At 35.8% G+C, this 25,250-nt stretch overlaps 1 protein-coding gene across 50 annotated transcripts in view; it reads right to left on the reverse strand.

Annotated features, from left to right (window-relative positions):
- Positions 1 to 25,250, reverse strand: part of obsl1b (obscurin like cytoskeletal adaptor 1b) — a 39,580-nt gene that overhangs the window by 1,846 nt on the left and 12,484 nt on the right. For 6 of the 50 annotated variants that reach the window (XM_087268302.1, XM_087268293.1, XM_087268276.1 and 3 more), the window contains 20 exons: positions 23,708 to 23,983; positions 23,209 to 23,484; positions 22,629 to 22,904; positions 21,054 to 21,329; positions 20,704 to 20,976; positions 19,378 to 19,653; positions 19,021 to 19,296; positions 18,661 to 18,936; positions 17,773 to 18,048; positions 17,417 to 17,686; positions 17,030 to 17,296; positions 16,664 to 16,933; positions 13,612 to 13,878; positions 12,338 to 12,604; positions 7,993 to 8,105; positions 7,679 to 7,832; positions 5,425 to 5,586; positions 5,200 to 5,304; positions 3,550 to 3,816; positions 102 to 371 (listed from right to left, as the gene is read on the reverse strand). In XM_087268302.1, coding sequence (XP_087124428.1) covers positions 102 to 371; positions 3,550 to 3,816; positions 5,200 to 5,304; positions 5,425 to 5,586; positions 7,679 to 7,832; positions 7,993 to 8,105; positions 12,338 to 12,604; positions 13,612 to 13,878; positions 16,664 to 16,933; positions 17,030 to 17,296; positions 17,417 to 17,686; positions 17,773 to 18,048; positions 18,661 to 18,936; positions 19,021 to 19,296; positions 19,378 to 19,653; positions 20,704 to 20,976; positions 21,054 to 21,329; positions 22,629 to 22,904; positions 23,209 to 23,484; positions 23,708 to 23,983 — 4,893 coding nt within the window. The remainder of the gene's footprint in view (positions 1 to 101; positions 372 to 3,549; positions 3,817 to 5,199; positions 5,305 to 5,424; positions 5,587 to 7,678; positions 7,833 to 7,992; positions 8,106 to 12,337; positions 12,605 to 13,611; positions 13,879 to 16,663; positions 16,934 to 17,029; positions 17,297 to 17,416; positions 17,687 to 17,772; positions 18,049 to 18,660; positions 18,937 to 19,020; positions 19,297 to 19,377; positions 19,654 to 20,703; positions 20,977 to 21,053; positions 21,330 to 22,628; positions 22,905 to 23,208; positions 23,485 to 23,707; positions 23,984 to 25,250) is intronic. The other 44 variants (XM_087268295.1, XM_087268282.1, XM_087268280.1 and 41 more) reach the window with 15 other exon arrangements.

Consider the following 25,250-nt stretch of genomic DNA (forward strand, 5'->3'; position numbering starts at 1 on the left):
TACTGTGAAACAACCATTGCTCTGTTTAACATACTTTGGAAAATATTTGAATAATAAAAAAAAAAAAACTTCAACTGTAGATAACCTATTATATGACTTACTTCTGACAAGTAGCTGTGCAGTGCTTTTGGTTCTCCCTGTGATAAAGCACACGGTGCCGCTCATTTCTTCAGATGTTTGTTTAAGAGTGAGCCTATGAACAGTTCCCATTTTCTCCAGCACTACATTAGGACTAGGATTCAGCGTCTCCCCATTGAGGGTCCACGTAGGTGCCTTGGCCACAGGCAAAGAGATCTCACATTCAAAGCATGCATCCGCAGGAGCTGTTACATTCACATCCTGCAGTTCCCGCACCATCAGGATCGACTGAGCTGAGAAAGAGCCAAAATACACATTGGTTAAATGATCACACATATGCAAAAGCAATTGTTTTTAGTTACCACAGTCCAGTGTAGTCTTGACCAGTCTTTTCCCAGTGTAATTGCACAGTCAATGACTTTAATATACTTAAATGTGGTTCTGTAACAATACTTTTTTTTTTTCTGGACGACCTAAAAGTAAAGGTTCTTACCGGCATTTATGGCTTTAACATCCATGAATGTTTTTATGTCACAAAATATTGTTTAGAGTGGAAAAGGTGGCTTTGATTATGAAAATGTTCTTTCACTATGAAAATAATAGTTTTTTTGAAGAGCTTTTTACTAAAAGGTATTTGTGGAATTGTTTAAGTTTCTTTTATCGCACTGTGAAAAACCCTTTTTGCAAGGCACCTTTATTTTAGAGCAGGGGTGCCCAAACTTTTTCTTATGAAGGACCAAAAACCAAAGTTGGTTAAAGGTGGTGAGTGAAGTTAAATAAACCAAAGTATTACATTAAAGTTGCCGTGAAAATGTCCTGATTTATTGATATTTAAAAATAAATGTAAAAAAAAAACTTTAATCATGTTAAAAATTATATATTTTAACATTTTATTTTCATTCATTCATTCATTTTCTTGTCGGCTTAGCCCCTTTATTAATCCGAGGTCGCCACAGTGGAATGAACCACCAACTTATCCAGCAAGTTTTTACGCAGCAGATGCCCTTCCAGCCACAACCCATCTCTGGGAACAATCCACACACACACATGCACATACACTCAAACACTACGGACAATTTAGCCTACCCAATTCACCTGTACCGCATGTCTTTGGACTGTGGGGGAAACCGGAGCACCCGGAGTAAAACTACGCGAACGCAGGGAGAACATGCAAACTCCACACAGAAACGCCAACGGAGCCGAGGCTTGAACCAGCGACCTTCTTGCTTTGACGCAACAGCACTACCTACTGCGCCACTGCTTCGCCCCAACATTTTATAATGTACTATAAATTTAAAATCAAATAATCCTTTATAACAGAATAGTGTTTGATGCTGAATACATTGAATAAACTTGATTTGCTCATTGAGGATCCTTACAATTTTTAAAAGCCGGGTTATGCTCAACATTTAATTGAAACATTTCATTTAATTAGCTTTTTTTGTATCTCAACAATCCAACAAACCAACAAACAAAAGGTTTTGTTGTATGTAATGAAAAGCTCTGTAAAAGTCATTTTCCCTACCCTTCCCATCATTCTCTCTCTCTTCTCAGATGGGATGGCGGGCCAAATCAAAGCTTAACATGGGCCAATTTTGGCTCGCGGGCACTAGTTTGGGCATCTCTGTTTTAGAGAGTGTCAAATTTTGGCAATTTTTTTTCCCCATTGCTTCTTGATAAACAAAACGGTTGTATTTAAATATATTATTAATGCTTTAATCTTAATGTCTGTGATATAAATTAGAAGCTTGTACAGTCATTTTGTTTTCAGTATGAACTATTCAGATTTAAAACTTTTTTATTATTTTATTAAAAGCACATTTCTATGTACTATACTTCAGTGTAATCAAAATAAAATATTTCTTGATAGTGTTATAAAATATATTTCTGTAAACATTTTGTATGTTCCTTTTTCCTAGATTTGAAAAAGAATAGTTCAATTTGGCCAATTAATAATAATTTAACTTTTTTGGTACTCATGTATAGTTGAAGTCAGATTTATTATTATCTTTTATTTATTATTTATGTTTAACAGAGCAAGAAAATTTTACAGTACAGTATGTCTGAAAATATTTTTATTATCAGTCTTATTTGTTCTATTTCAGCTAGAATAAAAGCAGTTTTTAATAAAAAAAAAAAATTAAGGTCAAAATGATTAGCTCCCTATTTTTTTCGATAGTCTACAAAACAAACCATCGTTATACAATAACTTGTCTAATTACCCTAACTTGGCTAGTTTATCTAATTTACCTAGGGGAAAAAAAAAATAAGCAGGGGGACTAATAATTCAGGGGGCTAATAATTCTGACTTCAACTGTATGTGACCAGCAATCGTAGCCTACAGTTCTACTTGTTAAACATCGCCATCTGCTGGTGTTCGTTGTAATAACTGCAACTGACTTTCTTCCTTTTAGCTGACAAGAGGCTGAGGTAAGTTGAACCGTCGTGGCGGTCTAAAGATGTACTTACCTAAAGTTGATTGAAATGCACAAATTGCTTAAGTAATTTTGGTATGAACATGTTAAGAAGCGTGTGTCATATATTTGGCGTCGAATAAACGCCAAGAGAATGACTGAGTTATTGGTAGATGATTGATTTGTTTTCTAAGAAACGGAAGCTATTAGGTTAGTGACCTGTAGGATAACGTTACATTTCTAATTTACGAGAACAGTCCCCTTAAACTGTAAATCAAAATAAATAGTTTAGCCAATATGCTTTAATTGATTTTTGGCGTCATATAGAAAATATTTTAGGCCTATTATTAAAATTATAGTATTAATAGCCTATAAAAACTGGTTTGTACGTTAGCCAAAACAGATTCCGTTTACTACAGTTTGATAATCTTCTTGAAAGTATTGCACATTCTAAGAAAGTAGTCTGCTTCCACATAACAAAAACTGAATAGACTTGGCATTATGTAGTATTACATTTTAGAAAAATATGCATGTCATTGTATTTCAAAGAACAAATGAAGAGTTCAGATGCAAAAATTTCTAAATTCCGTCTGAAATTTTATCCTAAAATTTTCATTTTTATCAGGCTCCTGTGTGTAGGTTCACTAAAATAATTTTTATGGCAAAGAAAAAGTTCTTTCCATGGTCTCTTAAGTGAAATAAGTGAAAACGTAAACAAAGGAGGCTAAGAAAAAAAACATTCATTTTCGATGGAAATTTCAGATGCCGCTTAGAGGTTTTTGCATCTGAACTCTTCAAATATCTGTCTGTCTGTCATCTGACATGACAAAAATGTGTTTGGGAAAGTAGTGATTACAACTATAGGGATTCTATTGGTGACCTAGATGTGAGAAGCACACTAATGACTGAAGCTTGAGACTGTTCTCTTTATCATTCGTGTTAGCACTCTTTCTCAAACGTTGGCTCAAATTCCACCAAGAGCAGGGCGAGTAGAGCCCATAATGTTACATAATGTTATTCTTGTATAATTGGTTTCAGAGAACTGAAATAGTCTCACCTTCAACAGTTAGTCTTGCTGAAGATGTGTAGTTTCCTACTTGAACACTATAGGTGCCCTCATCCTCCAGCAGCACCTGCTGGATCACAAGTTTTCGATAGCATCCTTCACTGCATATCTCAAAGTGCTCCGAGGGCAGGATGACGTTAGGTCCCTTATACCAGCGAATGCTGCAGCGGGGATTGGTCAGTGTGCAGTCCATTATGGCACGGGTTTTCTCCAGAACAGTTTTATCCTGAAGTGGTTTCACAATGTTTGCTGGTAATGCTGTGGGAATTAAAAGTTTTAAGCATTGTGATATTGCTTTGAAACTCATTTTTATAATATATCCAGTTTATTATATTTTAATATTTTATTATATAGTCGTGGCTACAGTTGTAGAACCATAGAGATGGAAATTGTAGACATTATATTACATTACTTATTTGAAGAATTTTTTGGGAGGCTTTTGGGCATAGCTGCTTTCCCATTTGTTGGGGTGTAGTAAATACCAGAGATCTGCTGCACAAAACAAGTTGAACAAACTCCAGGTTTTAGTGTAGGGGTGTCCAAACTTGTTTCTGGGGAGCTGGTTTCCTGCATAGTTAGGTCCAACTTCCTTTAACACACCTGTCTGGAAGTTTCTAGTATACCTAGAAAGAGATTGATTTGCTGGTTCAGGCATGTTTAATTGGGGTCAGAACTAAAATATGCAGGACACCGGTCCTCCAGGACTGAGTTTGGACACCCCTGTTCTAGAGTAAGTTTTGGGTTGACAAAACCAAACAAATCCAACATGATTTAACAATGCTTGATTTAAACATTTTCTGTTAACTCAGAGTTTAATCTAGAATTTGTGATTAACTCTGTACCACATGAAGTCGAAACAGCTGAAGCAAACAGCCAGATACACAAAACACGAGAGAGCCAGTTTGATTCAACTATCGCTAGAGATTTGCTCTGGTTAAGGTTCAGAGATATCACTATCAGAAACATAGTAAGTATAAGGACATATACAAGGGATAAATAAATGCAGCAAAAGTTTGATAAGGCATTTTAAAGACAATATTCTAATGTCAATGCAAATCAGTTAACTAATTTTAATTAATATAAATTCACAAAGAGCTTAAAAGAGTCATTTTAAAGCTTTATTAAAACAAATGTATATAGATATTTAAACTTAAAGATATCATATTGACACATTTAAACTATTTTAATATATACTGTTAGTATAGTTCATATAATGTATATTATTATTAGCAACAACAATTATTAGATTTTGATAAAAAATGCTTTTAGTGTAAAAGGCTTTTATTTGGAGCAAAAAGAGACAAGGGAGTGGAACTGGAAGTGGCTTTGTTCCATCAAAGTACAAACATAAATACTTGCATATAAATATGTCACTTTACTCACAAAATTAAACTTCAGAGCAGGATAGTTTTTCTTTAGTTACAATGTCGACAAAACCTGATGAAACCCAACCTTTTATTTTGGGTCTAAAAACTTGAGATTTCTCAAAATAAACTTACCTGGGTAAAAACAAAACTGGTTTATGCAATAGGCCTCTGATGTCTGGTTAACCAAGTTTTTAAACTGTTTTGAAATGTTATACCATTTAGTCATCAAATGTCAAGCTTTGTAGTGTGTTCTCAACTTGAAATAAATACAGACCTTCCACCTCAAGGTAAGCTGTAGACTCCACATTCTTGGCTACAAACTTGATCTCTCCTGAATCTTCTTCTTTAACATTGCATATAAGGAGGAAGTGCTTATTCGCTGTGTAACAAAACAAAAAAACAAACAAACATGGCACAGACAAGTCATGATCAGATATTCATTTAAATATTCACTGAGGTTTCCATTATGAAAGAGAGCAAAGTTTAGCAACAGAATAACCTTCCTGACGAATCTTAATTGTGCTGGTCGGTTTTATCTTTTCTCCATTCTTAAACCATTCTCCAGGCACATCGTCTAGGGACACTTCACACATGAACACTGCATTCTGGTCCTCTTGAATATCCAGATCCTCCAAGCTTTGCAGTATCTCAAGCTCTCTCTCTGTTAAACAAACAAACAAACAAAAAGGCTAGACAAGATAAGGTTTGACCATTTTTTTAATTAGTCCTACAAACTTGTCCAACAAACTTATTTTAATATTCATTCATTCATTCATTTTCCTTTAATTAGCCCTTTTAATCGTCAGGGGTTGCCACAACGGAATGAAACGCCAATTATTCCAGCATATGTTTTACACAGAAGGTGCCCTTCCATACACTCATTTTTACACAATAGTTTATTCAATCCACCTATAGCCCATGTCTTTGGACTGTAGCGGAAACCGGAGCATCCAGAGGAAACGCATGCCAGAACAGGGAGAACATGCAAACTTCACGCAGAAATGTCAACTGGCCCAGCCAGGGCCTCGAACCAGCGACATTCTTGCTGTGAGGCAGCAGTGCTAACCCGTGAGCCACCGTGTCCAACCCTTAGTTTAATATTTATAATATTTAATATATATTTTTTGAGTTCATATTATTTTGGCATCTTACACAGACAAAAATATTAATACTGATCATTTAAGATGTAAAATTTGGTGGCACTATAAACGCTTTTCTGCGTCTCAAAATCCAAATGCTAGGTCTTAAAAAGTCTTAAATTTACTGAAATATTGTGTTGTTGAGTCTTAAATCTTTTTTAAACAGTTCTTAGTTTTCGTTAATTTCATGTAAAGCTATACAACATGGCCAACTCCCATACAATCACCAGCAATCCATCTTAATAAAACTTTAAACTATTTATTGAAAAAGGCAATTTTTAAGTATAATAATGGTTTAATTATTTTCCCTACAATAACATTTGTTTAAAAGTTCTCCATGTTTTTACTGCTAAGGTGACCGGCCTGGACAGATTGTTGTGCATAGATTTAGTTTATTATAGTTTTTAAATCTTTTAAAACATTTTTTTATTATTTTTATTTAAAGAAAGTTTATGATGGAAAAAAATATGGATACAAGTAGAGCTTGCTTGTTTTTACACAATATTTAAAATATTTTGCTAAGAAATAAAATCTAAAATATATATTTTTTATTATTAATGTATAATTAAATGTATTAAAGTATATTTTTTTTGGATAGGGCAAATAAAACTCTTTTCCATCTATTTCAATCTGGCCTTTTGAAAAATTCCTTAGCGTTTAGCCCTTTATGAGTCTAAACTTTCACTCATAACGGCCTTAAAAATGTCTTAAAGTCTTAAATTTCACTAAATGAAACCTGCAGAAACACTGGGAAAAAAAACAACTAGAATCTAGAAAAACTGCAAATGTAGAATTTGCTTATATTTGAAATTTGTCCTTGACTAGGCATGGGCTGGTATAAAATACTGATGGTATGATAACCTTGGATAAAAATATTGTTTCACAGTTTGGCTGTAGTGTGATTACTGCTCTAAAATATATTCTTTTTAAATGTCTGGGTACATTTTTAAATGTTTTTTTTTTCCCTTTTAAACACAATATATTTTATTTTGAGAAACATTTAAAATATATAGCAGTAAACATGTCAGGATAAATAATTCAAATCAATCATTTACTTCTGCTGTCTTCGTTTGTTTCAAAAACACAAATTTCTTTACAATTTAAAACAGCATATTTAGGTATCTTTTCTGCTGGAGATACTGTTGACCTACAAAACAAAAAATAAACGATTAGGAAATCTTACTTATACCTTAGGAATGGTATAGTAGAACATTTTGGTGATTTTAAAACCTTTATTTTTTTCCAAACCACAGTATACCTTGAAAACGATTATTTTCCCATGCCTATCCTTGACTACATTTAAACCATTTAAATATTGTATTATATTAAAAAACATGTGATTTATTCATAATAACAATACATGTGTGACCCATATTGTTAAGTATACTCTAATATATAATTTAATCTGTTAAAACATTGCAAATGATATTGCTTCCTATTTTTAGAATTGTCTGTTAAACCAATAGATGGCAGTGTTGTTCTTGGATTTAATCATTTTAGCAGGGGATTCAAATTGTTTTATAAAGTAACTGTTTAAATAAAGTATTTCATTAAAAAGTACCAAATGTAATGTATGCAGATAAATGTAGTTATAACAGACATTTAATCTTTTACCATAGATATCCACCGAACATGATGTTGTGGCATCCCCAGCATCACACACATATAATCCAGAGTCTCCCAGCTCACACTTCAGTATTTGTAGGAAGCACTTTCTTCCCATTGAGTAAATGCGATGGTTTTTGCCTGGTTTAAGCTGAACTCCATTCTGAAAGTAAAGACATCTCTTTTATTTTTTTATTTTTATTTTTATTTTTTTAAATCATCCAATTTAAATAATAATTAGGAATTGGTTTGTGACTTTTATATGAATGTAAAATTGTATGAATTCAATACAATGTAACTAGGGTGCAGGAATATAATATTACCTTTGTCCATTTTATGTCTATGTTGTGGCGTGATAACTCGCATTCAAGGGTTACCCCAGATCCCTCTGGTTGTCTGATATCATCAAGCTTTTTCAGGATTGAAACTGGGATTTCTGAGAAAAAAAGAAGTCTTGTCAGTCTATGCAAAAACAGCTTTTAACAGGTTAAATATCCGTGATGTAAAGTAACAAATTACAAATACTCAAGTTACTGTAACTAAGTAGTTTTTCACAGGACTTGTAATTTGCTAAGTAGTAAAATGTATAATAAAAAATGTAAAAAATTTTACTTTCCCTTGAGTACATTTTTAGTGCTTTATCAGTACTTTTTCTCCACTACTTTCTTTCAACCTTCAGACCCTGAGACTGTTTAGATGCATGTCACTGATGAGAAGATGAGAAGATGACAGATGTTTACTGTATGATGGCCGAAATGGCCTTAAACACCCAGCAGGCACGGGATGTCAACATGATGTCAAGATGACATTGTACCCCAACATCATGGGGACCTTGCATATTGTTTGTAAACGAAAACCGGGTTGACGTCAGAGCTCAACTTCAAGCCGGCGTCAATGTCCAACGATCTACCTAAAATCAACCAAATATCAACATCTAATGATGTTACAGCTTAACGTTGTGTGGACGTTACTACTATCACGTCTATCAGATGCCGGATTTGCCATGCCTTATTAAAAAATGTCAGTATTGACATCAATATGATGTTGGTTTAAGATGTTGTCTCTGTTGGATTTTGGCTTTCTTTTCAAAAACAAATAAATATTAACGTCATTAGACGTCGTTATTAAAATAACGTCCTTAGACGCTGGCTAGACCTTGAATTTTGGTCACCTGATCACGACCTAAATCTAACCTAATATTAAAGTCTTATGACATTGTGTGCCTGCTGGGCAGTCACCAAATGCACTATAGAATGATACGATTACACACATTCACAAATCCCTTTGAATTTTTTTTCTTTGTTAAGTTTTTCCCAAATCATGTTTAACAGAGCAAGAAAATTTTCACTGTATGTCTGATAATATATTTTTTTAAAGAAAGTCCTGTTTTATTTTGGTTAGAATATAAGCAGTTATTATTTTTTTAAACACCATTTTAAGGTCAAAATTATTAGCCTATTACAGGTATATATTTTTCAATAGTCTCCAGAACAAACCATCTTTATACAATAGATTGCCTAATTACCCTAACCTGCCTAGTTAACCTAAATTACCTAGTTAAGCCTTTAAATGTTGCTTTAAGCTGTATAGAAGTGTCTTGAAATTATCTAGTCAAATATTATTTACTGTCATCATGGCAAAGATTAAAGAAAACAGTTATTAGAAATGAGTTATTAAATTAATATGTTTATACATGTGTTAAAAAACACTCTACGTTAAACAGGAATTGGGGTAAAATAAACAGGGGGAGTAATAATTCAGGGGGGCTAATAATACTGACTTTAACTGTATGCATCAGCTTTTCACATAATACTCACTACTCTTTGAGTACTTTTGAAAGGGCTACTTTTTACTTATACTTTGACTAATATTTACAACATATACTTTTACTCTACTTGCAATACATTTTTACGTAATGGTACTTTTACTTAAGTATGATTTTTTAGTACTCTTTCCACCACTGTTAGATATACACTTATGGTTGAGTAAAGAAAAGCTGAATTGTCAAATTGACTACATTTGAAAGAAAAACAACCATTTTGATCACAATGGAGTATATGCGTAAGGACATTTAATTTTCAGTAAGCCATCCCTAGCACATCCGGTGACCTGTCCAACTTAATTGGAGGAATTGCTGAAAAAAAAAAGTCTAACAGCTGCCGTGAGTTGTATCTTTCTGCAACAGAACTTGAATAACAAAAAAAGGTTTTATTGAGATTTATTGTTGGTCATTGGTTGGATGTCAGCCCGACTGAGCTTTACTTGGGCAAAGAAAAATGAAGACCTGTTTAAAATGATTTAAGACCTACTGTACAACACAATATTTCAGTGAATTTAAGACTTTTTAAAGTGTAAAATTTCGTTGTGAGACTTTTTCCCAGGGATGGGTTTTGGCTAAAAGGGCATCCGCTGGTTAAAAAAATAAGCTGGATAAGTTAGGGGTTCATTCCGCTGTGGCGACCCCGGATTAATAAAGGGACTAAGCCGAAAAGAAAATGAATTTAAGACATTTTAAGACCTGATTTAAATCTGGTTTCTTTAAAAATCTTAACTGCCTGATTGATACACAATATAAAGTGGGTCTCAGACCAGACAAGATGCATTGAATTAAATTCCATTGTTCCACTCCATGTTTTTTTTTTATTGTAATTTATTTTATCACAGTATTTTTAATGACATTGTGGAACAGTTCATTTTGTTTTACGCTTTAACAACTAAATGAATGCTTAAGTTTATTAAAATGATCATATTTTAATTAAATTATAATATCGATGCTGTAAAAGGAACCTTATGGGATTGAAAACAGCCACATTAACCATTCACCAAAAGTTTATCAGTGGCTGAAAAACACTTGCTGTGCAATTAGTGCACTGAAAGGCAGTGACCTTCAAAACAAGTCCTTACTTTTTAAAAATAATTTACCTCTGCTTGCCCTCATTTGACTTTTATGATCATGAATCAAACTGCGTACATGCCAATCTGTTTGGTACAACAGGAGATTATTGTTTAACCATACCCCAGCTTTGTGCCTAGAGGACTTTTGTTGAGTCCTTTGTTGTAGTGGCATTTACATGTTATTGTCATCCTCTGTGACTCCAAAGGATAAGCCCTATTGAGTGACTTGGCATAGAATAGATTACCTTACACCAGCACCTTATGCTTGTGAATGTTTAAAATGCTTCGGTAGCTGGAGTCTGATCATGTGATCCCTATCTTTTTATATGTGTAACCTGATACATGGTAAGAGCAGTAGCAAAGCTGTCTGTCCATGCCATTGTACTGTCATCAGCATCTGAAGTTTAACCAGTTTGAAGACTTACATCATTGCTCTGGACCCTCTTACCTCTCGTGAACAGATTCCACCCCTTATAAGTTAAGTGTTGCCAAGGGAATTAAGAAACAAAAGATATATGAATGCAGGCAATCTGGTATGGCATAATGACACAAAAATGTATTTGCCTGACCTTTAATTGTTAATGTATATACCAGGGGTTTTGAAAGTCTTTCAGGTAATTTAAAGTATTTTTTTGAGTTGTGGCAAAAATCTGTGCATTTTAGGCTAGTTGGAAAACGTTCTGTCTATGACTTATTGATCAAGTTCTGCTTACACTGCGATTTCAGTCGCAATTTGGTCATGAGAGACAATTTTAGCAAATCCCAAAAGATTACTGGAATCTTATAGGCTAAAACCTGTGGTCTTTGATCATTGGTTTAAGATGTTCACTGACAGTTGATTAATAGCTGTTGCGAACATATTTTCTCTTCAATTAAGATTTGTCAGAGGATTTCCAATACTTTCCTGCACTTTAACTTCAGCTACGGCGAGCATGATCAGTAATAAAGTTAGGAAAGGTTTAAGCAATTACAAGAGTGTTCATAGTGAGCAGTTTACATTGATCTTGTGACATAAAAGCCAACTTTACTCAGTTGAATGCTCAAGTGCTGTTCCTCATAAGCGATTGAATATATAGTTAAAAACTACTCTAGTGTGCCATCTGCTGTTTAAAAGCTTAGAATCAATCCAAGAGAGAATAAAAAGGCATTTAGAAAATCTCAGAATTGATACTAAATCAATTTCTCAAAAACAAACCGTTGTGTATTTACATGACTGAACTAAAACCACATAACTTTTTATAGGTTTTGTTCATATGTTTACAGCTAAAGAAGGTAACACTTTATTTTGATGGTCCGTTTGAATATTAGTAAACTGTCTGCTTAATATCTGCTGATATGCTTCTTCAACAGACATTTAACTGACTATAAGAAACTTTGCAAGAACGTCAACCCTAACCCCAACCTAACAGTCTACTTATAATCTAATGAGAATTAGTTGGCATGTACATGCAGTGTAACATAAATTCAACAAATGGTTACCATCAAAATATAGTGTGACCCTAAAGAATTTCGGTGGCCTCAAAATGCAATCATTAGAAAATGGGCTATATATAAAGTTTGATATGTGAATCTATATAAAGTTTTTGAAAACAATACTAGTGTTTGGATCTGTGTAAGCAAAGGTCATTTGGACACCATGGTCTATATGCAAATTGTTTTAAAAACATTTAGAAAAATATATTTTATATTGTAAAAATAACCTATTTAAAACTATTATGGTTGGACTGATTTTATAATACATTGTTGTAAAGTCTATTAAATAGATAACAGTACCTTTAACATCCAGTCTTGCTAATGACCTGACGTTATCAACAGAGAATATATATGTGCCAGTGTCATCCAAGGTCAAGCCGGAGATGGTAAGACTGTGTACCCGTCCTTGTGCAGTCATACGTAAGCGGTTGTTGGTTTTGAGGACATGCCCATCCTTTTGCCATACTCCTTCAACATTGCTGTGTGACAGCTCCACCTCAAAGGAAGCTGTCTCTCGTTCGATAGTCTGGATGTCAGTAAGACCTTTCCGAATCTTGATTTTTCGTGCTGCAATACAAGCACAGGTCAATAAGTAAACAAAAAAAAACAAAAAAACAGCAACAAAATAAATAAAACTATTGTGGTGATGAATCAAGAAATATCAGAATTGCATAGAAAAGAAAGAGAAAAATTAAAGCAAGACAACAACATACAACAGTTGTTGAATTAGTTGACTCGGTTTTGTCTGTTTGGTATTAGCAATACAATAAATCCTGCCTTCGATCAGCTCTGTGCCAACTTTTTTTATGTATTTCGACACAGACAGACAGGCATTCCCCGTGGAAAAGAGGGGTTTATTTTAGAGAGTTGGTGACACCACCCTAGATTTTGAAGGCCAGGGCATAAATTTAGCTGCAATGAAAACAGATCCATATTCATAGTTGGTGCCAGGAACAGCCAAAGCACAGACTTTCTCTCATCACTTGCTCATTTATACACCACGGCTTCATCGTCTTGAGCTATCCTGAAAGCAGTGTATTACTGGTAATTAATTGCTTGCTTTCTAAAGTGCGTATTAATTTTATCATAGGAAGTTATGTTAGGGGATTGATTGACTGAAAATCTAGTTTGATGAGGAAGGGCTGATATATCAAAGGCAAATGAAATTTGTTATGAGTACAGCCACACATAACTTTTATCTCCCCTCATATCTGTGTTTCGCAGGCAACTAAAAGGAATTAAAAGGTTACCCAGCAAGGACCTTCCACCAGCTTATGATCCAGTTCTCATTTGACATGCTTAATTGAATTATCATAGCTCTTCTGATCTAATGTCAATACAGAAAGCTGTGCCCAGAGACTCAGTAAATAGTCTGTGAGTCACCTGTTTGCTGTCGTCAAACCATGGAGTGAGTGTCACTAAAGTAGCTTGCCTCTTGCTCGCATTACTCATGGTCACTTGATTCAGTTTGTTTGGGACAACAACATTGCTACGGGCTGCATTAATGGGCCGTCACTGTAAAGAAACTCTAACAAAGCACATAGTGAGAAATATAGCGGCAAATGTAGACTCACGTTCCACACTGAGCTTGGCTTGTGTGCGATCATGAAGTGTTTCACAGCTGTACGTTCCTCGGTCTAAAAGGGTTAGTTTGTGAATTGTGAGAGAACGTTTTCGACCACTCTGCCTTAAGGTGAATTTGGACCCTGGATGAATAACCACTCCTTGTCTCATCCACTGGACCTCTGCAGTCTCTGTGCTGACCTCCACCTCAAGTGTTGCCTCTCCAAACTCCTCTGCAACCACTGGGTCCATGCTCTTTGTGAACAGCACCTGTGCCTCTGAATTAGAAGAGGTTATTAGGTAAAATCTTGTGGTGCATATGGAATACTGTTTCTGGGTGCAAGCCACTACTCATTGAGAAAATATTCATTTATGACCACTTTTCAGTCATATGACACATTAGAGTAAATTTTATGTAAAATCATGGTGTACACAACAGTCTCTGGACCTACTGCAGTCACAGACACCATTATTTTCACAATTTCTAAAAATCACTTTCTGGTCATCGGATATTAGGCATGGATATAAATATTGCGATCAAGATTTTCGAAAGTATTACATCGCTTTGGAAATGTTTATTACTGTTTGAGTCTTCCTATTCAGTTTGATATAGCGCTTAGACCTGGAAACCGCTTCACATGACATCACACTTAACAAGCGGATAGCTGTTTTAACGCTTTTTAAAGCTATTTATATTTGACAACCAAAAAGCAAAAGTCAATAGCCATGTTTCCATTCACCTATTTTTATGCAAATGTTGGAATATTGCCTAAAAATGGTTATTGGAAATGGCAAGATTAGCATAAATTTGAAAATCTGTTTTAAAAGCTTTTGTGCATAACTGATTAAAATAAAACTTTTTTTCCGATAAGAATAACATTTGCCAAATAAATTCCAGAATGAACGTTAAAAAAGCAATGTGATTTGATGAAATATAGTGTGATGGAATGGCATTAATAGACAAACACGCAGACTACATTGCACAATATCTGAAATGTTGTTTTGGTCATTTTAAATCCCTTAGCCAAAGTCTGTCATCAAAATGTTTTGGTATTATAGCCTCCCAAAACTGTCTTAAAGGTGCTGTATGTAAGTTTTTAACTCTTCTAAAGCATTAAAAATACTGCAATATGTTTCAGAAACTTAGGAAACGTGCCAAGTGAACATTCTTGTTTATCTGACAAAGAATGCTGAAGTCAGTTTTTCTGCTTTGAAAATGTGTTTTCCGTGCCGGAATGCTGTCTTTGTTTTTTGTTTTTTTAACCCACCCAATGCCAGTTTAGCCAATTATATTTAGCACCGGGGGTTGCCTTGGTGAAAAACTACGTATTCCATTAATTCATTCAGAAAGGCTCTCAAAGCATGCGTCCGTGACCAAAATGCGACCTCCGGTGGACAGTAGCAGACTCCGAAATGGGACAGATTTAGTTCCACATTAGGTTATTAATTAGCAAATGCTATAAATATTACAAATTTAACATTAGATGAGCAGGATACATTGTAACCGCTGGTCCTAACAACACACTTCATGACGAGATATGCAGTGATAAGCAATTTGGCTGTTTGCACCAGACGAAACACGACAGAAATTTAGATATAGCCATTCAGAAGCACAGAAAATGCACTTACTCATGAAATGGTAAGGTTTATAATCTATTTAATATTAAACCTCTTTAACATTATTAAATATAGATGCTGAATCACCCATGTCTATAGTTCTAAAGTTCAATTTCAAATCGTTTATTTTATTTTCAAGATCCGAGGTAAACTATCTGCTGCTGCTTTTAGTACATGGCTATAAAAGTCATTTAAAATGGCATTCAAACTCGCATTGTTAGCATTTAACACTGAATAAAGCACATGAGCTGTACCTGAGGTGATCATTGTCATAGTTTTCTGTTGTTAAATATTCATTCATTCATTTTCTTGTCGGCTTAGTCCCTTTATTAATCTGGGGTCGCCACAGCGTAATGAACCGCCAATTTATCCAGCAAGTTTTTACGCAGCGGATGTCCTTCCAGCCGCAACCCATCTCTGGGAAACATCCACACATACACACACACTACGGACAATTTAGCCTACCCAATTCACCTGTACTGCATGTCTTTGGACTGTAGGGGAAACCAAAGTACTCGGAGGAAACCCACGCGAACGCAGGGAGAACATGTAAACTCCACACAGATGCCACACAACTCCACACAATGCCAACTGAGCCGAGGATCGAACCAGTGACCCAGCCACCGTCTTGCTGTGAGGCGAACGTGCTATCCACTGCGCCACTGCATCACCTATTATTAAATATATTATTCTAATATATCAATTCAAGGTGTTGGTTATGACAAAAATTCCTTTTAATATGGAAAATATTGCTTCTATCAGGTGCAGTTGCTTTTATATAGAACATGGTTTAAATGACCCTCAGTCCTCAATCTAGCAACCAGCGCCTTGCATTTGTTTTGATCCAGGAGTGCAATACCTAGTTCAACCACTGGGTGTCAAACTTACATACTGCATCTTTAAGTGGCCTCACGCTTCCAAAAACATTGCATTTTGTCTTCTGAAGCACAAGTAATTTTTTTTAGAAAAGAATAAAATGCCCACCATGGCATCTCCTACTGCAGCAAATTCCATATGTTGCAAATTCCAAGTGCTATGTTTAGTGCCAGTTTATCAGAAAGTTCTCTTCAATTCAATAGATGAATACTCCAGTTTTGCATTTAGTCTAATTCACGTTCTTGGATAGACACATAGCTAATGCTTGGAGTGTAACTCCCTGTTCTACATTGCTATGTGCTGTAGTAACACTTGCCTCTGTCAGTTAAGAGTGGAATTCTAACTGGAGAAGCTGTTAAGCACAAGCCATCATAAGCACCTTTTCAACAATTCAGGCATGCCTGAAAGGGTCATTATTAAACTCAAACATGTTGACATGGCATTAAAGACCTGTGCAAGTACCATTTTGTAGAAAATGTTTTTTATGACCCCCCCTAAAGCTAACTGAATTAATTTGTAAGGAAATGAAAATCAAGTAAGGCTGTGAAATAATGATGAATGATGTTCTACCTTGGACCTGAAGGAGAGCTCTGGAAATCACACCTTCAGCCTCAGCTGTCAATGAGCAGCTATCTGAGACTTGACAGTTTTTGATATGCAGCATATGGCATAATCCGTTGCTGGAGATGTTGAACTTCTCATTTGATGAAATATGTTGGCCATTCTTAAACCAGGATAGCTTCGCATCCTCTGGAGACACCACACACTTAAATGTTGCGTCTTCTCCTTCCATTACAGTCATGTTGTGTAGCTCTGCAACAAACTCCACAATACGAGGTACTTGAAATATAAAAGGAAGATGGTGTTAAATTAATATGATTAATTTCAGGATAAACTTACGCAACTTGACATGTCCTTTGGTAACCTTTAACTTACTATTGACCATTACAGTAGCTGATGTCCTTTCATCTTTGGATTCACAAGCATATTCTCCTGCATCATCTTCTGTGATGTTATGTATTGTCAAACTTCTCACTCGACCCTCAGCTCTGATCGTGAAATGTCTGCTTGCTGCAATCTCTTGACTATCTTTCAGCCACTGAACATCTCCTTTTGACTTGTACAGTTCACATTTTAAAACCACATTGCTACCTTTGAGTCCCGCTATGTTTTCCAGTGGCTTGGAGAATTTCACCTTCATTGCTGATTCATAAACAATATAGACAACATTGTAATACAACCCTGTACAAGCTATCAACTTATTACTGCAGATAGATATTTGTGCAATTGTAAAATATGTATTTGTGTTTTCTCTGGTCTTACCTTTGACGTGGACACTGAAGTGCATCTCGTCAGTTCCCAAGTGACATGTATACTCACCACTATCCCCTCTCTTGAGTGGGTTAATGGTAAGGTAGTGGGTGTTTCCATCACTTGTTGTGTTGAACCGATCGCCTCTGATTAAATCACGACCTCTCTGCCATTTAATTGGGGCGTTGACTCTGTTGACTGTGGCACGTAGTGTCAAACTGTCTTCTTCATAGGCTGAAATGTTTGTTTTTTCATCTTTTTTGATAAATTTGAAGGGAAGATCTATGGAAATAATTGATATTTACACATAATATGTCAATTACTACAAGTGAAATAGTATTTATTTGCTATCCTGCTCATCAATTTACCTTGAACTGTTAGCATGGTTATCATTTTGTCATCAGTTGCATCACAGAGATACTCCCCAGAGTCAGATGTCTGAAGTCCAGATATCACAAGCTTCCTCATTGTGTCACTGCTTTCAATGTGTGTGCGTGAATCCTGCTTTAGTAAACGTCCATTGCAGTACCACTGGACAACAGCATTTACTCGAGACACCTCACACTCAAGGGAAAGCTCATCTCCTGTCAGTAATATGCAGTGTTTTGGCTTCTGTGTATTTCCAACAATGGACACTGGAGCTTCTGAGCAAAAAGAATAAATTATTTTTCCATACTATCAGTAAAGACAGTGCAAAAATAGTATTTAATAGTGCAACAGCTTGTCCCTAAAGTAGTATATTCAAAGGTACATTTCTTACATGGACACAGTCAGACATCCCAGGTCTCCTGGAAGTTCCGGGAGTATCCCGCAAATGCATATAGACTCACGGATGCCCGCAAATGAATGATAATCTCCCGAAAATCGTGCGTCTCCCACCCAGTCCTTAAATACGTCGCACACCCCTCTCCATCGCGTCCCTCCCAGCTCTTCAGCTACATCGCGCGCAACTCACCCCCACCGCTCTTCAGGTACGTCCCACGCACATGCCCCCATTCAGATACGTCACTCACCATCACCCCCCACAAACCCCCACTCTCCCGCAAATCAACTCTGTCTCCCCCGGGAATTACTTTACCCAACTTGGGATGTCTGCAAAGTTATACTTTATCTATACCTAATTGTTCTATAAATGGGTATATACTGTAGTTGTTTTTAGGACAGTGTACTTTTAAAAGTACTTCCAATGACAAGCATTAGTTAGACAAGTGCAAACATGTTTTTCACTGTGTACATTGACTTTTAAATAGTAGTACCTTCTACAGTAACACTGAAGACAACTTTGTCATCTTGTGCATCGCAAATGTACTCTCCGGAGTCTCTCAACTCAGCATTTAGGACAATCAGAGATCTGAATGCCCCTTCTTCTTCACAGGTGAAATGCTCATTTCCATCAATCTTCTCATTGTCTTTTAGCCAATTGACCACGCCATTTGCTCTTGAGATCTCACATTTTAACACAATGGCATCAGATACCATAAACTGGCGTTTTGTTTCTATGTCAGCTTTCCGCAGAATTTTCAGTGGTGGATCTGGAAGAAAGAGGCTTGAATTTTAACTGGTTGTAGTAATGGGTTCAACAAAACAATTTCAATCTACTTATCATTTAATTGTACCTTTGATTTTTACTAAAAAATCCATGACATCATCTCTGGCATCACAGACATATTGCCCTGCATCCTCAAAGTCTGCGGAGTGAATGGTTAACTGACGATTTGTGCCGTCCTCTGTGATAGTTACGTTGCTATTCTCCTCAATCTCATCTCCATCCTTCTTCCAGCTAACTTCAGCATTTGGTCGACACACTTCACACTCAAGGACCACAATCTCACCAACAAGTTTCTCTACTCCATAGGCCATTTTCCTTGGCCGAATAAATCTGACTGGTGGCTCTGCACAAATAAATTGTCAGTGAAATTGAGAACCCAGAAATATTTTTTTAGATGAATGTTTAAACAGAGTCTTTGACACACCTGCAATATTTACAAAGAAGGTCACCGAGTCATCAGTGGTGTCACATACATATTCTGCAGAGTCCTTGACGGTAGGTTTTGGGATGATAAGTCTCCTATAGACACCATCAACTTCCAGAATTAGGCTGTCACTCTCTTCCACTTCAAGACCATCTCGATACCAGCGTACAGTGGCATTAGGTCTAGAGATTTCACAGCTCAGGACCATCCTTTCAGAGGTCTGCTGGCAAAGTTCCATTTGGGACTGACTTGGAGAAACTATACGTACCGGTGGTTCTATAGGGAGACATACCATAAAAGTCAACATCAGTGTTGCCTGATTTACATTCTTAAAGCATATTCCTTCCATTTATTGCACATAATTCATGCAAATCTTTGTGCATGGTTTTCTAATGTAAAGTGGCTTTGTAATCCTAAATACTATTTTTTAGGTCTAGTCACAAATCTTTATTTTTTACTTTTTAAAATTAAATAGCGACAAAACTGAAGCCTTTCTCATTGGGACTAAAAGTGTTTTGGATAAAGCTGATAATTTCACAGTGGATATTGATAATAGCACAATTCTTCCTTCTGTGCAGGTAGAGTTTGGGTGTCATCTTTGATAGCACACTCTCATTTGAAGGTCACATCAATAATATTACGCATACTGCATATTTCCACTTGCATAATATCACTTACTTCACTACTGTAATGCACTTCTACTGGGCTTCCTTCTAAACTTCTCCATAAACTCCAACTGATTCAGAACCATGCAGCTCGTGTCATCTCTAGGATCTCTCGAGCATGTCACACCGCTTCTTTATCAGCTTCACTGGTTTCCAGTTGATTTTAAAATATTACTTCTATCTTTCAAGGCACTTCTTAATCTTGCTCCTCAACACTGAACTTATATTTATATTCCTTTTTGCACTCTTGGATCAGCCAGCTTTTTCTCCCTGGTACCATCTCGCACTCGATTAAGCACAATGCGAGACATCTTTTAGCTCTATGGCTACGAAGGAACTTGCTTCCCTTTGATCTAAGGAGCAGTGATAGTCTTGACATTTCGTCTAAAGACCCATTTTTTAAGCAGGTTTTCATTTAACTATTTTTTTTAGCATTTTTTTAAATCAGGTTATTTCATATTCACAATGTGTATTTATACTTGTTTGGTCAATGCTTGTTTGGTAATGTTTTATTATTGGTTTTAATTTGTCCTAGCATGGCTGTTGATGCTTATTGTAAGGCAACCTTGGGTGTCTAGAAATGCGCTATTTACAAATAAAATGAATTATTATTATTAATTATTTTTCATCATGCAATATGCCATCGATCTGAATTCAATACCTTTTATGTTCAGATTGAAAAATATAGAATCATCAGCTGTGTCACAGACATATTCTCCAGAGTCCTCAATACCACTGTGCAGAATTTTTAGCCGTCTGTATGGACCTTCTGTCTTAAGCTTGATGTTTTCACTCTCTTGTAGTTTCTGTCCATCCTTGAACCATGTCACCTTTCCGTTTGGTCGTGAAAGTTCACAGCTGAGAACAATTTCTTCAGGAACATGGCGATCAAGGTGTACATCTTCCTTGGGATATACAATCATAACTGGAGGTTCTGTAAAGCAAAATAAATTAAACCTTGTAAATGTAATTTTATCAGATTTGTTGTGTTGTGAGCGTGTCTATACTCACCTCTTACGTTAACTTTAAATACTAAAGCACTATCTCCAGCACGACAGGTATATGTCCCAGAATCTGAGAGATGAGCTGAGAGTATGATCAGCCTTCGAATGTCGTTTTCCACCTCAATGAGGACGTTGCTAGTGGATTTAAGCTCTACTCCATCCTTATACCATTGTGCAGTAGCATCTGACCTAGACACTTGACAATGAAGGAGTATATTGTCTTGTTCCACAATATTTCTGTGCAGATCATCTTCTGGTATGTAGGCAAATGTTACCGGAGGTGCTGCAATGAGAAGGAAATTATCTCTTTTTTTATTTTTGTTACGCTGCTTTCACTCTGCTACACAAAAGTGACACGTTAAGCATGCAGTTCAAGCTCTGATGAAGATTGCTTGGGCAGCCTGTAGAACTCTCTCCACTCTAAAAGCCAAATGAAATAAAAGTACATGAGAATACAGTTAATAAAAGCTTAATGAGAATGAAGTGCTGTTAAGCACAGATTATATTGGTTACAAGGCATGCTTGCCCAGCGTGAATGGTTTCTTCAACAAGAAAGAGAACCAAGATGCTGGTTAAATAGCATTTAAGGATGGCAGTAATTGGTGAAAAATTGCACACAAACTTGTAAAGCTTCAAAAATGTTCCTGCATTAGGGAAATGGTTAAGGAGCCCATAAAAGCAGCAGAATGGATCTGTCGAAAGGTAGAGAAGAATGCTTTCACCCAATGGAAACTGAACTCTACAAAGTGATGTATTTGTTAGTTATATAACATAATACGTTGGATAAGGTTTATATGTCACCTTTAACTTCCACAAAAAATTCGCTGATATCATCAGCAGAATTACAACTGTAAAACCCAGAGTGGGATACATTTGCCGATTGGATAACCAGTGTCCTCATCGTGTGCTGTGATTGGATGTAAACCCCTGATTGAGGTAGAAGCCGTAATCCATCCTTGTACCATTGGACCAGGGCTGTTGGATAAGATATCTCACATTGGAGAATGATTGGCCCGCCTGCTTCAATGCACTTGTTCTTCTCAATCTCAGGAACAGCTGAGAACATCACTGGTGGAGCTAAGAGGATTTTTTGTTCAGTCAAAATTCAAAGAATTACCCAAAAAAGTATTTCTAATATGTCCAAATAGATTATGAAAAATAATGAAATATTAAAAGATTAAAGAAAGATTAAAATTTACTTAAGACTAATGAATGAGACACTACGGATTCTGTGTGTAATACAAAAAAATATTTCTTGTCATTCAATGCTGTTGTTCTGAAGTATACACTTCTGAACATTAATGAGTATGCTTAAATTAGGTGATATAGTGTAATCTATACAATACAGTGATATTGTATAGTTATAAGTAATTTGAAAGAAACCTGTCTTTTTTTACTGTTATTGTGTCAGCAGAAATGGTGAGGAAATTAAAATAATGTTTAAAGGAATGGGGCTTTGATTATTTGGGTATGGATGTTTACTTTGTTAAAATATGATTAGGGCAAACAGCATTTAGTGGATGAAGCGTTATTTGACACATTGTTAGTGGTTTTGAGAAAAAGTATGTAGACTCAAAATCACCTGCAACATCCACCTTGAATGCTATGAGATCATCCACAGCCTCACAGCTGTACACGCCTGAGTGTTTGAGCTCAGCTGAATGGATGATCATTTTCCTCATAGTGCCCTCTGATTGGATGTCAAGTCCACTCTGTTGTTGGAGTTCGACTCCATCTTTGAGCCAGGAAACTTGGGCAGTAGGGTCTGAGATTTCACATTGAAGTATAATGGGACAACCTGCTTCAATAAACTTGTTTCTTGCAATTTCTGGGAGTGCTGAGAACCTAACAGGATGAGCTATGAAAATTTGGAAAGTGTTAAAAAGCGCTGGAAATTATTGACATTAATTTGTAAACAAAAACAAACAAACAAAAAATAAACACAAGTAAGATTAATCTACAAATATATTAGTGGGAGTATTTGCTCAGGTACCAAGAGGGGAGAGAAGAAGGGTTTCAATGAGTGGTAATAATTGTTATAGAGAAGTAACCTTTTAAAAGGAGCTATTAGAAATGAAAGAAATTTATAAGGGTCATAAAACAATACACTGCAGATTAAAAATTGTATTATCTGATAATTATAATAGTGTTGTGAAAATCACCTTGGTCATCCACCTTGAATGATACGGTATCACCTTGAACATGACAGGTGTAGTTTCCAGTATCAGACAGTTTTGCTGATTCAACTTTTATTTTCCGTGTATTTTCATCTTTTTGGAAATTGAGCTCAGGGTTTGGGGCCAGCTCTCTACCATCTTTGCACCAGAGCACCTCAGAGGTTGCATCTGATAGCTCACATTTCAGAACAATTGGTGAGTCTACTTCGGTGGACTTGTTCTTCTCCACTTCTGAAATTGGAATGAACTTCAGTGATGGAGCTACAGAGTCGTGAATGGCATAGAGAAGGAACCTTATTGATTTATTTGACAATGACTGGCTATTATGTGCATGTTTGATGGTAAGTTAACATGCCAAGCAGCTTTAGAAGAATAAAGAATCAAATATTTGTGGTCTACATTTGAATAACCACAATATATGGTTAGCAAGGAGATTTAAACACATCTCAAGTGGTGTCTTCGTGAAAAATAAAAATCTAATCACCTTTGATTTCCACATGGAATGTGATGGCATCATCATTCATCTGGCATCTGTATGTTCCGCTGTGACATAATTCAGCAGCTTGCACAGAGAGTGTTCTTATCCCTTCCTCAGACCCAATGACAATACCATCTTGAGGAAGCACCTCATTTCCATCTTTGTACCACCAGACTTGCGCGTCAGGATCTGAGACTTCACATTGCAGTTTAAAGGGTCGTCCTGACTCAATGCATTTATTCCGTTGAACCTCATCGATCGTGGAGAACATCACAGGTGGAGCTACACACAATTTTGTACAAACACATTTACTTATGTCGATTTATGAAACATGCATATTGTCAATTTTTAGTTATTCTTAAAACTTCATCCTCAAGAATGGGACAAAATATTGACAGACATTTAGTATTTTACCAAAGAGTCCATTTGGACATTAAATGGTTTAAGAGTGTACCGGAAGTTAACTGTAATGGTCAATATAACCATATAACAAAGCCAAAAATAAACATACTCAGACATGAGAATATAAGATGAAATATTAGTAGCGCAAGAGTAATGGACAACATAAAAAAAAAAATCACAGATATTTAACAGACAAAAAACATGAACAACGAATATCAGACAAACATACGTAAATTTAATTTAGTTGCCAGGTTTGTTAGTGATGTGATTTCCTATCACTTAAAAAAATTATAATATTAGTTGTAGTTGTAATAAATGTGCAACAAGATAATCGAAGTTAACAATTGCTGTAAAATGGTTACTTGAACATTCTTTAGACTGTTAATGCCAGTTGTCCAGGTACTGTTTTAAAAATAATTTTGAACTTTAAAGTACAAAAGGGAAAGGTCAATGAAAAACCTTATCTTAAATAAGAATATATCTACTGTAATGTTCCTCAGTGTTGACATTAGCCCCTATTAGTCTGGCATTTATCTAAACAACAGATACAACAGAGTTAGTGACAATTGCATGATTGAAGTGGTTAGTTTGGTAATCGGATGGATTGAGCTGGCGTAGATGACTGATGAATCACCTGGTAGGTCCACTGCAAACTGGACTGGGACATCATCTGTCTCAGAAGCGCTTTCTTCAGAGTGAGATGGCTCATCTGTTTTAACAAGAGCTCCAATAGTCTCCTCAGATTGGGTGATTGTGTCACATTGTGGGAGCTCCTCAACTTCCTTGTACCAGCACACCTCTGCCATTGTGCTCGATACATCAGGTTGTGGGAATTTAGCAATGTCTGTTTCATCATTTGACTCACTCCATTCAGTCTCACGAATAGTTGAAGTTTGCAAGGATGTAGCTAAGGGGTTTAATTTAATATGTTTTAATGTGAGCAGATAAGTTTACCTAAACAGATAAACAAGCTTTATAATTAACATGTAACATGCATGCCAAGAAAGTTTTTTTGGTTTGCTTGTGTTTGCTTCATAGCAGTGAGAAATATTTGTTTATACTGCAATAAATTTATGGGTATACGCTACTTTATCGATATATTTTTTTATTAAATTGTTATTTTAGTATAATTATCTCCATTAATGTA

The sequence above is a fragment of the Danio rerio genome, chromosome 9, assembly GCF_052040795.2.
Source record: "Danio rerio strain M-AB ecotype USA chromosome 9, GRCz13ab, whole genome shotgun sequence".
Classification (NCBI taxonomy): domain Eukaryota; kingdom Metazoa; phylum Chordata; class Actinopteri; order Cypriniformes; family Danionidae; genus Danio; species Danio rerio.